Source organism: Miniopterus schreibersii (genome assembly GCF_964146895.1).
Source record: "Miniopterus schreibersii genome assembly, chromosome: 6".
NCBI classification, from domain to species: Eukaryota; Metazoa; Chordata; class Mammalia; order Chiroptera; family Miniopteridae; genus Miniopterus; species Miniopterus schreibersii.
In genome coordinates this window covers 74846948-74863622 of record NC_138107.1, presented here as the reverse complement: position 1 = coordinate 74863622, position 16675 = coordinate 74846948, and the positions used below count along the sequence as shown (strand labels likewise).

The 16675-nt window shown below is 41.9% G+C and overlaps 1 protein-coding gene across 6 annotated transcripts in view; it reads left to right on the top strand.

Annotated features, from left to right (window-relative positions):
- REPS1 (RALBP1 associated Eps domain containing 1) overlaps window positions 1-16675 on the top strand; it is a 93668-nt gene that overhangs the window by 21024 nt on the left and 55969 nt on the right. For 4 of the 6 annotated variants that reach the window (XM_081141065.1, XM_081141063.1, XM_081141064.1 and 1 more), the window contains exon 1: window positions 10039-10805. The exons of 1 other annotated variant lie outside the window; for it this stretch is intronic. In XM_081141065.1, the coding sequence (XP_080997191.1) occupies window positions 10653-10805 (153 nt within the window). In that variant the 5' untranslated portion in view covers window positions 10039-10652. Of the gene's footprint in view, window positions 1-10037; window positions 10806-16675 lie in introns of those variants that run through there. One more of the 6 variants, XM_081141066.1, reaches the window with a different exon arrangement.

Sequence of the window (16675 nt, the reverse complement as noted above, 5' to 3'; positions counted from 1 at the left end):
AGAGGAACTCAAAGAGGCCCACAGCAAGACACATCATAATTAAAATGCCAAAGATTAAAGACAGAGAGAATCATAAAGGCAGCAAGAGAAAAGCAGTTAGTTACCTACAAGGGAGCACCCATATGACTGTCAGCTGATTTCTCTACAGAAACCTTGCAGGCCAGAAGGGAGTGGCAAGAAATACTCAAAGTGATGAAAAACAAGAACCTACAACCAAGATTATTCTACCCAACAAAGCTATCATTTAGAATTGAAGGTCAGATAAAGATTTTTCTCAGACAAGAAAAAGCTAAAGGAGTTTATCACCACCAGACCAGCACTACAGGATATGTTGAAGGGTCTTCTTTAAGAAGAAGCTAATGAACAAAAGAATCTGATAAACTAAATAGATCCAGAGACATTGAAGCATGCAACAGATGATCATATTTCAAAGGGAAGAGGGAAGGGGGGTTGGAGGGTGGGAAGAGATTAACCAAAGAAGTTATATGCATCTATGCATAACCTATGGACACACACAATAATGGGGTGAAGGCCTAGGGAGGGGGAAAGGGTGGGAGCGAGATGGAGGGGGTCAACTGGGGGGAAAAATGGGACACCTGTAATACTTTCAACAGTAAAGATAAATTTAATTAATTAATTAATTAACTAATTAAAAATAAATTTAAAATTAAAAAGAAAAGAAAGTATGCAAACTGCCCTAGCCAGTTTGGCTCAGTGGTTAGAGCATCAACCTACAGACTGAAGGGTCCTGGGTTTGATTCCGGCCAAGGGCATGTACCTTGGTTGCAGGGTTGCAGGCTAGGCCCCGGTTGAGGCGCATGTGGGAGGCAACCAATCAATGTGTCTCTCTCACATTGATATTTCTCTCTCTCTCTGTCTCTCTCTCTTTCTCCCTTCCACTTTCTCTGAAAAGCAATGGAAAAAGATCCTCTTTTAAAAAAAAAAGAAACAAAAGGAAATAATGCAAGCTATCTCTCTATCTCCCACCCCCATAAACCATCCGTGACATTTGGGAGAAGATTAGGGGAAAGAGGAAGCAATATAAGCAATATGAAAGGCTGAGCATTTAAGTGAGAGACTGAATTACTTAAATGATTACACTTTAACAGTAAGATAGTAAGATAAGGTAGTTGACAAAATTAAATTCAACCCCATGCTGCTACTGAGGAAAATTGTATTCATTAGGGAAAATTAAAAAGCCACCGATACTGTTTAAAATGTTTGATCCCACTACCTATATTGAAATAATTATTTTTAACACAAGAGATAAGTTGACTTTAAGTACTAACTTCTTGGTTATCACACTTGTAGAATGTACCCTCATCACTTGACACAGGTCAGGCTTTCTTTGTCCACAGGGTTTACAGTATGTCAACAACTTAAAGACTAGGAGGGAATGGATGTGACACCTAATAAGCATATGTTTAAAATAATTATTCATATCTTAAAGGATATCCTCCCTGGTTGTTTGAATTAGGTGAACAAAGAACAAGAACAAATAGAAACAATCTAGATTTTAACTGATCGTGTTTGTCATTAATAATAGCTGCCATTTGTTATACAACAATTAAATAGCAAACTTTCCCATTCATTATTCATCTTCTCTTGTTCTTGCACTGGCCAAATAATGTATCCCATTAAACAGGAGAGGGCACTGAGGTTGAGAGTTTAAACTTGCCCTAGATTACCCAGCTAATAATTGCTAGAATCACACTTCAAATCCAGGTGTATTTGACCTCAAACTAGATCTATTCTAGTTCCATTACAACTGGATACCTTCCTATTGTTACAGCCATTAAGAATGAATTATAGCTCGGCCGGTGTGGCTCGGTAGTTGAGCCTTGACCCATGAACCAGGTGGTCACAGTTCGATTTTGGTCAGGGCACATGCTTGGGTTTTGAGCTGGATCCCCAGTAGGGGGCGTGCAGGAGGCAGCTGATCGACAATTCTCTCTCATCATTGATGTTTCTATCTCTCTCTCCCTCTCCTTTCCTCTTTCTGAAATAAATAAATAAATAATAAATAAATATAAATAAATAAATAATATATAAATATTTTAAAAGACTGATTTATATTCATTTCAGATCACTTTGTTTTATTTTTGTTAAATTAATAGTTTAAGAAGTTGAAGTGTTTGGAGATGACTCTGCCCCAGCGCAAAGTTTTTGCTTTAGAAAACACTGCTAATGGTGAGCAACATGCTTTAGCATTTTCTACTTCTACCTCTGCATGTTTTAGTATAATGAAGAATAGGGAAACCATTTGACTTTTTCCACGTTAAAAATTCAGAATATTAAAAGCACACTAAATTAAAAATGTTTACAAAGGAAACTTAGAAGAAAAACTGCCTTGCATAATGTAATAAATATTTGTTGGTTTGATATTTATTTGGAGAAAAGTGCTTTTCATTTTGGTTAATCTCTCTTGAGAATTCTATTAATATAAAAAGTTGATTTACTTTTGCTGTGTCAATAATTTTGTTTAGATTTCTATGCCTTTGCTCCTGATGAACCTCATGCTGTCTTATGAGATTTTACATTTACCTGGCATTTTCTATCTTATTATTAAACCACTGATTTACAACTGCAACATCCACAAAAATAATAATTTTATGATTCTCTCTGAATTAGGTAATGAAAATAGATCCCACTGGTAGTATAATATAAAGATTGCCTCAAACGGTTTTTGGAGGATACACAGTATTTTTTAAAGTTAATCTGATTATGTCATTTACAATGGCTCCAAAAGAGGAAAAGGGAAAAGATTCATATTAAGTTGCATATTTGAAAATTGCTAAGAGAGCAGATCTTAAAGATTCTCATCACAAGAAAAAGAAATTGTAACTATGCATGGTGATAGATGTAAATTAAACTTACTCTGGTGATCATTTTGCAATATATACAAATATTCAAATCACTATGTCGTACACCTGAAACTAACACAATGTTATAAGTCAATTACATCTCAACAACAAAAAATGTTTTTAAATAAAAAAGGGACAATTCCTTTACAAGTGCAATCTGTAGTTGAGTGAAAAAGACCTACTACAAAAGCTATTTCAAAGAAGTAGGCATATATCAAATAAATGGGTGAATTATATATCAGTATGCATATAATATGTATTAATGACATAGTAATATATGTAGTGCATCCATTTATTTGATATATGTAGTAAGGTATATATAATATATAATTTAATATGTATATGTATATGTGTGTATATATGTGTATACATAGATTCCATTCCCTTTACATATTTGATAATTGCATGCCTATCCTTTTGTGTGTATTTTAAACACATTATGACTGAAAAATATTCACCAAAACGTTAATAGATGCTGCTATGGGGGGCAGGATTCCAGGTAAGTTTTTAAATTTGTCATTTTCTGAATTATTTTGTGTTTTTACAATGAGTGTGTATATTTTTTTTACAAAAATAATAAATTTCTCAAAAAATAAGAAAACAAATTTTAATCACAGATAAGAAACTATACTTCATTTCAAACTCTATGTCAATCAAACAAGAAGCACAACTGTGTGCCCAACATGTGGATACGTGTTGCTTTTTCTAGCTCTAAGTCTTCCACAGCTAACTCAACAGCAACCTTTCTTAGCAATTTGCCATTATTATGTCTTCTCAAGACACCAATCCTGGTTTTCATAAAACAAAAGTCATCTTCCTGTTTCCATATGAATTTGTTTATGCAATAACCAATCCAGTTATAACAATCACAGTAATAAGTACAACAGATTGGTTAGCACTAACTCACTCAACTTAATAGGAGCAGAAGTGTGTGGATGGCTTCGGTCAGGTTCACCAGAAAACACACTGAAATGAAGATTTCGGTACAGGAAGTTCATTGATAACTGTTGTCAGGAACAACACCCATATGGCAGTGAAGGAGACCCATAACTGAGGGAGAATTATGATAGGGTAACATCAGAGTTTTCAATTAACCCCTGGAAGAGCTCTGGAGCTGAGATGGCTTTTCAAAGTTGTTCCAGAACAATGCAAGGATCCTTAGGCTCCTACAGCACTGACAGTCATTGGCTGTGTCTGTTGTCCTCAGGGCAAGGAGGCAACTTTCCTCTCCCAAGGGCAATTCCTGCAGAGAGATTTAGCTGTGAGCTCCTGACATTTCAACATTCCTAACAGCTAAGAGTGGGTGCCTCAGTCCTGGGGGTGGGGTGGGGTAATTTGGGTTGCGTACCCCAGCAACCACCACAGTCCATACTCACACCACTCAGATCCACTTGCTTCATGTATTTACCCTATATGGGGACAACTGCCTCAGGACTCTGATGGGTTTCATTTCCTGGAAAATTTTAGGAGAGAACAAGAGGAGGGTTAGTAGAGTGAACTGTGAGTTGCAGCTCATTTCAAGGGCAGTAGAATGTCCACTCACCCTCAGCTAACAGCTTTGCTGCTCCAGGTGGCTTACATTGCGGGGCGACACAGGCCCTCACCCCCGAGTGGCCGGAGTCCCTCGTCACCATGACCTCTCAGACTGTGGCAGTTACACTTGTCCACTTACCACTGAACCTGAACAGGGAAGAACCAAGAAACACCACAGTGGAGTTTCGGGATGTGAAACATTCTTTCCTCCCTCAATTGTGCAAAATAAGTCCCATTTCCTCCTAATGAGTAGGTTCAATTGCCCTTCAGGACAAGTATGGTGATTCTTTTGTGCCCTTCTAATCCATTAGCATGAGGAGCCCTAAGTAACAGGACAGCATTTGTAGCTTAAATTTTAATGGCACTAATAATAAGCCTTTTAGTGGAAGCACATCAGGATCTCCAGATGCTCGAAACCTACAACTGAGGGCACGGGAAATGTGAACTCACCCAAGTGAGTCACTGAGGGCAAAGGCAAGCGGAGCCAGTTTTTCTTCCACCCTTTGGTTCCCTGTCCCATATACTCGTATACCTACTAGGGACATAGTAGTATACAGAGTCGATAAGTTAAGGTGCATACTGCGTCTTGGAGTATGGATTCCTATATTCACAGGATATCATCTCCAAATTGACACATCAGCTGCACCTTCAAAAAGCCATTCTATACTCTGAGGTCAGCAGCTTCTGGACGACGTGGTAGGTGAGCGGTCTGGTGGATCCCCTGGTCGTGTGTCCACTGATGCACTTCCATTGCTTGGTTTGAAGTGATGTTACGCAGATTCCAATTTAATAATAAAAAATGCCCTTAGATCCTCAGATACTGGTGCTGGCTGAGGCCCTGTGGACAGGAAAGCAAACTTATGCCCAGAATATGTTTGTTTCCAGTAAAGATAAATCAACTTGTCACCACTGGTCTCCTTGAGGGGTGATGCTCCATCAGAAACTCAATTCTCTGTTGAGCTGAACTCAACTGTTGCTGGCAGTGTGGACATTTGGCCTTAGTAAATGAAAATTCATACTGTGGGGCCCATGCCTACCTTACATTGCTGCTGCTCAGTTCCTAAGCCAATGTACCAACCTGGGGTGGCTGACAGCAGACTGGCCGAGTCGTCTTGTCTTCTTGGTTATCTTGTGCTTCCTCCACAGCGGATGCTTTCTGGTGTTTGTGAACATGCAATACAAATATATTCACACTTCACGTCCCTTCTCATAGGTTCAATCCCATGTTTTCCTCCAGACCTCTTCCTCCCTGATCTTCAAAACTACCTCCTTCCAAGCCCCTGTCTTACCAGCCCAATCATTTGTCTTTCTCAGTTGGTTTAATGTCCTTTCTTAACTTGGGCCACCTCCTATACAAATTGAATGACGAGGTGCCCTAACTGAAACTCTGTCCAATGGATTTCCCCTCATTAATGTCTCTTAGGGCTACCCCTAAATTGGACTTAATCTGAATTTTAACAATTCTGTTCTGCAAAGGATACTGATAAGTAAATAAAAAGGCAAGCCACACAGTCTGTAGAAAATTCTTGCAAATCACATCTGATACAAGGGCTTGTATCCCAAATGCATACAGAATTTCCAAAACTCAACAATAAGAAAATAAACAACCCAATAAAAAAGGGGAACATTTTTGAATAGACACTTCACCCAAGAAGGTAATCTGACGGCAAATATGCACATGAAAGGATGCTCAATACTACTTGTCACTGGGCGCATACAAGTTAAAAATCACAGTGAGATACGGCCACACACCTATGACAGTGACGCTAGAATGGTTTGTGAGGATGACGAGAAACCAAAATGCTATGCAAAGTGGTACAGCCATTTAGAAAACAGTTTGGCAGTTTCTTTTAAGTTAAACATCACTTACTATATGACTCAGTAATTTCACTCCTAGATATTTACCCCAGAAAAATAAGACTTAAATTTGCACAGAAACTTATAACACACATTTGCAGTATCTTCATTAATAATCATCCCAAATTAGAAGCAGCCCAAACATCCTTCATGTCGTGAATGGATGACAAACTGTAATCATTTATACAAAAGAATACTATTTAGCAGAAAAAAAAACCAAAACACACACACCCCAAAACAAAACAAAACAAAAACCAGAACCACTATATAAGCAAGAACATGAAAGAATTGCAAATGCATTGTGCTATGTAGGGGAAAAAATCCAGATTCAAAAGGCTACATACCACATGATTTCATTTATATGACATTTTGGGAAAGGAAAAAGTATAGAAACAGAAAAAAAGTGGTTGTTAGGGGCTGAGAGTAGAGGGCAGTTAGTACAAAGGAGCAGCATAAAGGAATGCGTGTGGGGGGTGCACAGAGTAGTTCCGCATCTTGCTTTTGGTGGTACTTAACATGACTATATACGTTTGCCAAAACTCATAGAACTGTATATCAGAAACAACTCATTTTACCATGTGTAGTTTATATTAAAAACTTAAAGATTTCCAATTAAAAAACAATTGATATTTGCTGGCAGTAACCAACTATTATATTTTACCTGAAAACCAACATCTTTAAATGTGTAGCTATATAATACAGACCATGTGTTTTAAAATAGCTTTCTTATGATGTCACTTTTTAAAATTGATACGTCTACAAAGGTAAAGGAAAGAAAATAGACTTGACCTCAAAGAGCCCATGTGTTAAGTCATTTCTTTCCCTTCAAACCTGGAAATAATAAATTTAAATGACAGATATAGAGAAAAATCTCTTTCACTTGCGAAACTGTCAAACCTTCCAGCACCAAGCCCACCCAGTATCTAGCCAGGGGTCCAGAAGGTCTTCCCTTCATGCAGGCCTCCCTGATTTTTTGAGCTCCTGCCTCCACGAAGCTGTGTTTGCTTGGAGGGGCTCTCACACAGACGCAGGCTCCTCCCCCACCCTGGGGAGTGGGTCCCTGGGGCTGAGGTAGCAGTTGCTGGCTGTAGGGCCCATCCGGTTGGTCTTCCTAAACCCTTACTTAAGGGGGAGGGGGTCTGACTTCATTGTTTTTCTTTAGAACATGTGGTACTTTTTGTCCTCAGCTTGGCCTTGGTCATCAACAGGAAAACTCCTACTCTATGTCCTAGGAAAGCCTCACAGAGCAACAGGACCGCAGGAAGAGTCCCCCTCCACATCCTGTGACACATGTGGCCAACTCAGTGTTCGCCTTTGGCAAGGGGTAGGGGGGAAGGACAGTGCATGAAGGAATCCAGGTGCTGCAGGGCATCATTGGCATGGCTCACAGTAAAGTCCTGGAGTGAGGGATCCCTGAGAAGAGCATGCAGTCTGTTTTACATGGGCACAAGATGCTCAAAGTGTATGTTTCAATACACGAATTATGTGTTTGGATAGAAAGAGGAGAACCTGAAGGTTATAATGAGCAGGCTCATTTGAGGAATGGGAGGTGAGAGTAAGAGGAAAGCACATTATGGACTGTGAAGGAAATTTCAGATTCCCAGAACTTGGAAGTGAAGCAATCCTATAATTATTTTAGGTGGCTGCAGAGGAGTGGAGCTGGAGGTTGCTTGAGATAAGGGAGTCAACTAGGAGATAACAGTATTGACTGGCTCATCACATCATTTGTTCATTTATTCATTCAACAAATTCTGGATGAGTGCTATGTGCCACATTATAGGCCTCCGAGCTATAGCAATGAACAAATATTTTCTGGCAAATGCAGGGATGGATGGTAGCTGGGGGGACTTAAACAAGTAAGAAAGACACTATAGGAGAGTGATTTTGGAGTTGAGATTGTCTGGATTTTGAATCCCAGATCCAGACATTTAATAACAATGTGACTTGTAAGTTACTTATCCCATTTGTGCCTCAGTTCCCTCATCTGTCAAATAAAAATACTAATAGTGCCTACTTCATAGGGTTGTTGTGATTAATGTGGAAATTAGTGTAAAGTTTTAGAACAGTGCCTGAAATATAGAACGTACTCCATAATTATTAGCTATTAAAAATATAAATGGGTCTGGCCCGTGTGGCTCAGGGTTGAGCGTCAACCCATGAACCTGAAGATCACAGGTGCCATACCCAGTCAGGGCTGATACCCAGGTTGCGCGCTCCACCCCCAGTAGGGGGCGTGCAGGAGGCAGCCAATTGATGATTCTCATCATTGATGTTTCTCTCTCTCCCCCCCCCTGAAATCAATAAAAACATTTAAAAATTATTTTAAAATATAAATGGATACATACTTTAAAAGTGCTATAAAGAGAAATAACTCAGAAGAGGGGAGAGAATGCGGTGGTAAGGCTATTTTAGATCAGGTGCTGTAGGAAGGAGGTGGCGTGTGAAAGGGACCTGAGTGGTGTGAGAGAGCAAGCCACGCAAAGGTCTGTGGGCAGAGTATTTTGGGTGGCAGGAAGAAAAGCCCTGGGGCCAGAAAGACCTTCAAAGCCTAGGAAAGGGCGGAGAGACGATGCTGCAGACAGCTGTGAATCAGTCCCCACCCCACTGTGCTCCTCCCGTGTATACCTTCTGAAGACAGGCCATCTGTGGGGCTCCGACCACCTGTGACAGGTGCCCTGTTGGGGTGTGCGAGGTCTTTGTGGCAAATTGAAAAATTTTAGAGATAGGGAAATTTGAGCTTAATGACATGTTATATCTGCATCTATATAAAATGCTACTATTCAAGTTAGACAATATTTACAGCTCCACAGTCCCTCATCTTTTTTAAACAAGGAAAGGTAACACAATGCCTCTAACCGTAACATATTAACACCCCATTAAAGCCAGGAGTACAGTCAATAAATATTGACACTAAGTGGCATCTATAAAGACTATAAATAGCCTCACGGGAGTTAAGATTTTTCCCTCCAAATGAGGCACCTTAGGTTTTGCTTGCCAGAGAGTTACCAAAAAAAGCTTTGGCTTTACAGTGCTTTTTGAATTCTGGAATCCCAGATAAAGGATTGTGAACCTGTACTAATTTGCAGCATCAGCCCTCTGGGGAGCAACACGTAGAAGACAAAATAAAAACCCAAACTGGAAAATCCGGATGATTCTGCCTCAGCTGCTGTTTTTGAAGTACGTCCTATTTGTCACATAAACTCTTGTTAAGGTCTCCTCCCTGAGATACCGTGAAGATCCCCTCCGCGGGTAGGTGCCGACAGGACCGCGCCCTCCCGCTGTCGGGGGGAAGCGGGAGGTTCTGGGGTGAGCCCCGGGGCCGCGCGGCCTGGGGCGAGGCAAGCGCGTGCGTTTCCCTCGGTCAGCACGTTTCCTTTCTCAGGTAAACAGGCTTAAACCAGGAGTGGGAGTTGAGTCTCAGCGTTAGCGTCTATCTGGGGAGAGTTTCCAACGAGGTTGGGTGTTCAAAGCCCTTCAGAGCACGCAGAAGTGCTGAGTTTGTTCCAGAAACTTCTGACATCAGAAAGGCCCCAAGGGATACAATCACCTGAACGATGTTCCCTTTCAGTCAAATGTTTACGCAACGCTTAGTGCCAGAAGCTTCGGAACAATGTAGACTGCGACCCGCATCTCTGCGTTCTCCCCATCCTCCGGGGCCGCGCGCTGCGCCCGCCCCGGGCCGCAGCTCGTCCAGCGGAAGGCGGGCCCTCGGCCACCCGCCGCGGGCTCCGGCCACCAGGGGGCGCTGCGCCCCCTCCCGGGAGCGGCCGAGCCGCCCGGTGGGTGTCTCTCTCCCTCTCGCGCTCTCTCCTCCCGGCCTCACATCCGGGTCTGGAGCGCGGCCGCTGTCAGTGTCGGTGCGGCGCGTCGGCGGCCCGGCCGGGGCGCAGTAAATGGCGGCGGAGGGAGGCGGAGCGGCGGCCGCGCTCAGCCCAGAAACCCCGAAACTTTAGACTCGAAACCCCACAACTTTCCGGGAAGTGCTGCCGCTCCGGGGGCGTGGACGGAAGGGGAAGCCGAGGCGGAAAGTGCGGGGGGAAGCGGCGGGGAGCCGGGCAGACTCGAACCCGCGGCGGGGGCGGTGCGGGGTCCGCCCGAGCCTCGCGCCGCCGCGTCCCCGCCTCCTTCCCCGAGGCCGCCGAGCGGGAGCCGCAGCCGGAGCCGCGCGCCGCGCCGAGCCCGGGACCGCGCGGGCCTCGCAGGCGGCGGCGCGCCGAGCCCGGCCGGGCCCCCTCCTCGCGACCTCCGGGCCCTGCTGCTCGAGCGCACCCCGCGCGCGCGAGGCCGAGGCCGGGGCCGAGGAGAAAGCCGGGCCGCGCAGCCCCCGCCGGCCCGGGGTCGTGGGGCCGGGCCCGGGTGTTGCATGCGGGGTGGGGCGGCCGTGAGCCGGAGGCGACGATGGAAGGCTTAACGCTGAGCGATGCGGAGCAGAAATACTACTCGGATCTCTTCTCCTACTGCGACATCGAGAGCACCAAGAAGGTGGCGGCCAACGGGCGGGTGCTGGAGCTGCTCCGGGCCGCACAGCTGCCCAACGACGTGGTCCCCCAGGTGAGGTCGCCGCCCCCGTCTCCTGCTGCGTCCGGGGCCTGCGGGCCGCCCGGGGGTCTGTTCCCGGCCGCTCGGGCCTCCCGCCGCCCGCCTCCCGGGGGTGGGAGTGGGCGCCGTTTCCCGAAGGGCCGGCGGTGGGCAGGTTCCCCGGGCCCCACCGCCCTGGGCGGGGGCCGCAGGTGCCCGGGCCGTCGGCGCTCGCGCCGCGGTCGAGGGGGAGGGGTCGCTCTTAGAGGACAAAAGTCACGCAGAGATAACAGTGGGGGCGGGGGTCTATTATCTCCCAAGAGCCCAAGACCTGTATCTCTCGGCTACCCCGCAGTCTGTAATTTTCAACACTGGAAGAGCAACTTCAGAGGAAGGATCGTGGGTTGTTACCGTGTCTTTGAATCCTAGTCTTGGTATAAACATAGCTTTTCGGATCGTGCAGAGTAGCCATCAGTATAGGTAAAATGTTTTTAAATTCTTTAATTAACCCGGCAGACACGATGAACTGGGTATTGTAGATTTAGAAATCGAAGAAGCCGTTTTTCTAAGGAAACTAAATTCTTAGGGAGATTAAAAAATTTGAACTTCCAGCTAGTAGTTGCAAGAAGATCTGAAAAGAACTTGTAATTAACTCTAGAACGTGTGGCTGATGTAAAGGGGACGGGTTTGCGATTGGCATTCGATAACATTTGGTGGAACTTGTGGGTTTGGGTTGGGAGGTAAGTATTGAGCAGCTGGAGGTCAGGCGAGCCTGTTCGCTGCAATCTGTAGCACTAGGGGCGCAAACAGCAAGTTTGAAGCTTTCTCTCACATCCGTTTTTAAAATAAAAGGCTTCCTAGAAGTTCTTATCTAATGTATGCGGTGGGCATTAATGTTACTGTTTAATGATTCATGGCTGCTAGTAAGAGTCTGTGTACATATCAGGAACGGGTTTTAAGCTTTCATCTTATAATGGTTGAAGCTACTTATCCAAATCTCCAAAACTTAAAGCCAAATGCATCATGATGATGCAGTGTACTGCAGAGAGCACCGAATCAGGAGTTTTGAGGCCTAGGTCTTTGACCCCACTCTGTAGTTAACACTATGACTTTGGGCTGGGGACTTTCACTCTTCATAAATGTGCTCATCTATAGAATGAGTCAAGTTCTTCCTAACAAAAATCCTGGGAAGTATAAGAATTCACACAGGCCTCTGTTTTAGAAGTTGCCTGTGCAGTAACTATGACTAAGTTGAATGAGTTCTATCTTTTTGCATAACCTTGTATGCTTTATATTGCTTTTTAAAAATCTTGGGAGGAAAGGTACATACCAACAGCTAGGAGTCTCAAATTCATGCTGCTGAACAGGGAAAAAGGTTTTAGGCTTTGCCTACCAGTCTCTGTCACAAATTTTTCTTCGTTTTTTTGGTTTTTACAACCCTTTATAAAAACCATTCTTAGCTCAGGGGCATACAAAATAGGGCCTATAGTTTGCCCCCCCTGCTAAATAATGGAAGTGGTAGTGTGGGGTATATATTCTCTTCGTATGGCTTTGGTCTGGTTAGAACTCAGTCTTTTTGTAGAAATAAAACATACCTTCAACTCATTTAGGAACTAAAATTAAGAGAAACCTCCCATGTTCTATTTTGGTCTTTGGGCTGGGGGAAACTGAAATAAACTGACTCATTTATTTAGGACTTTAAATGTATTATTTAGGATAGACAAATTAGCATTAATTAACGTTGGTTTGAAATACGTTTAATCCAATCCACTTATTTTCAGGTTTTGCTTAATTTTATTAACATTGAAAAAGAAATTTCTATTGCCCTTTTGTATAAAGAGAGAGCTTAAGTAGCATAAATATTCAGGATTCATTTACAAGTTGCAAGCTAGGAACTCCCTAAAGCAGAACTCTTACAGTAATAAATCCTAAATAGCATTCTGGGTATCTTGAAGACAGTTTATTTAAAATTGGCTTAAGACATCTGATGTAAGACAAAGGGAAGGGAATGTGAACTTAATTCGATTAAGGTGGTTTGAGACTGTCTGAAAACAAAGCCCTTCATTGCTTTCTAAGTGGGAAACATTTGGGGAAACTCACATATAATGTTGAGTTGTCTACCTAGCACTGGGCTGGGCATTTCACAGCATTAAAAGGGTAAGAAGCTCTCAGGGACCTTCTAAACTGCAGGAATACACATGTGGTAACATAAAGCAGAATGTGAATACCATAGGAGAGATACAAAGGAAGTATGATCAGGAAAGCCTTCTTAGTTCAGGTGGACTTTAAGTTAGTGTGGAAGGAGGGCAGTGGGATTAAGAGGACTTCCAGGCAGAAAAAAAAACATGACCAAAGTTGGAAAGTGTAGGAGCCTTTCCAAGGACTAGCAGATGTCAGCTTGTGCCAAAGGTAGAGTATGTTTTCAGGGTAGTGGAACATAGAATTAGACCATATTAGGAAGGACTCTAAAGAACAGATGGAAGATTTCATATTTCCGTAGGCAGTGTAACTCATTGATAGTTTTCGACTTTGAGTGAGGAAAAGAGTAGAGGCTGAGGAAGTAGGCTTGTGCAGTGGTCTAGAATGGATACTAGGTAATGGGCGTCCAAACCAGGGTGTCAGCAGAAGGATAGAAAAGGAGGGACTGGATGAGCAAATAGATCTGTGCTGTTGAAGGGCTGCTGGGTAGTCACTGTGTGAGGTGCTTTGTGAGATAATGTTTAATTGAGACCAGATTATCAAGGCTGGGTGGAGAGCTTTGAACCAATTGTGAAGATAACAGGTAGTTGTAGATATAAGAGAAATGACACATAAAAGCAGTGCTTTAGGAAGTCTTTAGGAGATCAGAGGAACAAGAGTCAGAGGAAAGAAATTGGAGATGAATTTGGGGGTTGATACTCTAAGTGCATATGTGAAGTGGACTGGGCTGTGGTACTCAAATACAGGAGGAGGGGGGCAGTGGTGAGAGAAATTATGTTGTCCTCCAGGGGGTATTTGGCACTGTCTGAAGACATTTTTGGTTGTCATAACTGGGGGGAGGGAGCAAGTCCTACTGGCATCTGGTGGATAAAGGGGAGAGATGCTGATAAACATCCTACAATGCACAGAACAACCCCCACAACAAAGAATTATCTGTCCCAAAATATCAATAGTAACAAGACTGAGAAATTCTAACTTGAACTCACGGTGGCAGAGGGACAGAAAATGCAGTAGAGATACAGTAGAGATTATGAAGGCAGACTTGGTGATATTTAGATGATATTAAGACAAGAGAAGAATAGGAAAAGGATTATTCTCTGTTGGACCCCACTCACAATTAGAAAAGGGCCTGGAAGAGGGCCTGATTTTTAAGAGAGGATGGTGAGTTTGATTTCAGGCTTTTTGAGATAGCAGTGCAATTCTCCAGGAGATAGTTGGAAACAGGTGGAGATTTGCCCACTGGAGTGCTTGTTCTTACAGTGAAGTTCAGGTGTTTGGGGCCTCTTCTTCCTTTATCGCCTAAGTATCTTGCTTGGGGGCAGGGGACAGATAGCTTCTCACACTGTGGGCATGCATCTACACATCAGGGCTTTGATTGATGGAGTAGTTTTCAGCATTTGTTAATAAAAGTCATGAGAAGGCTGAGTCATCTGGGGGAATGAGTCTGGGAACAAAGAACAGAGGGCCCAGAACTGAAGGAGGAAGGAGCTGGCATTTATTGAGTGCTTATTATGTTTCTTTTACCAGGCAAATAATTTTCGTGGAGGAATTCATTTGATCCTTGCAACTACTCTGAAGTGGATATTATTTTTGTTTTTTAACTAGGAACTTGATAGGCAGAGAAATTAAATAACTTGTTAGTGAATAGAGTCTCTCTTCTTTATCATTATTCCTTCCCACCTCTCAGCTCTTTCTTACTTTCACAGTTCATGTGATTGTTTTGCCCATAGTTCTTATAAAGAGTAGATATTTTAAATTATTTGATTTTGAGTTATATGGATTTTCTCCTTTACATAGTAAATAGTTTTATGTATGATGATGTCTTGAAACACAGGCACTTAAGAGAAATAGAAAGATTCTTGAAGTTGGTATCCTGGGCACACAGATAACATAATTTTACATTACTACAAGTATCAAACATCTTAAGGTATGTTCATTAATTACACTTGTTTTGGATTAGCAGAGTAAAACCTGTTTTGAGTTTAAGGATTTGTTTTTGGAGACAGTATGGCAATACACAGAGTGAATAGCTAACACTTTATAGAATTATGCTACACACCAGAAAGGAGCAGAACTCGGAGGAGAAAAATCTGTCTTCATAGGATTTAATTGTAAGGAATTTGCTGTCTGCTGTGCAAGAAAATATTCATTGATTTAAAAATTATTTTTTCCCCCAGAAGTAGTTTATTTTTTAAAGATTAGGGAAGGTATGCTCTTTGCAATAACTAATAAGTATGTTTCTTAGCTTTTGCTTAAAACCTCTGTGTTGGGAAATATTTTAAAGCTTCTTACAGACTTCGAATGCATAATAACTTGATAAAAGTTTCTAGTACTAACTGTTCCTTTATTGAAGGTTATAAGCAATGTACCCTATTAATGAAGCTGAAAATATCTTTTAGATCATTTGTGTTGAGTAATATCTTGTTAGATTATTTGAATAACACATTAAGTTAATGGGAGAAAAGTGACAGGAATGAAACATAAACCATTTTGCTTTCTCTTAAAATTTGTTCAATTTTAAGAACTACTCAGTGATAGGATTAAAATAGGGAAACAGCCTCATTATGCGCTGAAAATGATAAACTTAATACAAATAAATGTCAGGTTTGTTATTCTGGAGTAGTGATTATTTTCATTTGTAATTTCTGAATCACTAAAATAATGATAAACTACAAAAATAATCTTTCCTTAATTAGACACTTTCTTATGCACAGTTGAAAAACATGCACTGAAAAAAGTCACACTTAATGGCTTTCTGTAGTGTTATATTTACTTTAAAATTTTCTCTTTCTTATATCACATTGTGCTAGTTTTGGTCTTTTTTTTCCTTAACCTATATCCCACAGTTAGAGTCTTAGTATTTTGGAAATTCATGCTAAGGATTTTGATGGAGCTATAAAAGTGCATGAGAGGTTGGTACAAGGAGCACTAAATACGGGAGGCAAGTTCCAGTCCTGTCTTTAGCTAGCTTTGTGACCTTGAACAAATCACTTAATGTCTGGGTGTTAGTTTTCATTACATGAAGTGATTGGATTGGATTTTCAAACTCTAACCACAATCTTGAGAAAGTAGTGCACAGACTTGAAATTAGTTGCTTCATGATTTTGACATTGGAATTGATTCCTTTTATATTCTTTGGGAGATTTGAAGGGGAGAATCTCAAAGGGTTTTAAGGTCCATGGTGCTTAGTTCTTTAAGATATCTAGATGGCCAGTGAGAATTTTAAATGGAGGATAGACTTTGTATTTCCTATGTTTTCCCTCATATATGTTTCATTTTCTATAGTCTTTCCTGTGACAGGTGCATCTTCATTTGTCTTTTCCCTCCTTTACCTCTCTGTAAGGAATTTATTTATGCTTAATGGGTTGTATGCATATAGGCATGACATAAAAATCAGAATGTAGTAAGTTTGGCTCAGAAATATTTTTTTAAGTTCATACCATATGCCAAATTTCATTGGGGTTTGATAGGACTTTTAGACTTAAAATATATATATGTTACATCTCCATTTTGTTTCAGGAATTGACTATGTTGAATTTGAGTTCATTTTGTTAAATGATGACACCAGAATTTATTAGATGTTGTATCTCCTTCTAACCTCTTTTAGGTTGTGGATTCCTTTGAGATTCTGGCACACACATTGGACATCTGCTTAGAAAACGTAGTTAAACAAAATTTTGCATATAATTTGAGGTTGCCAGCCT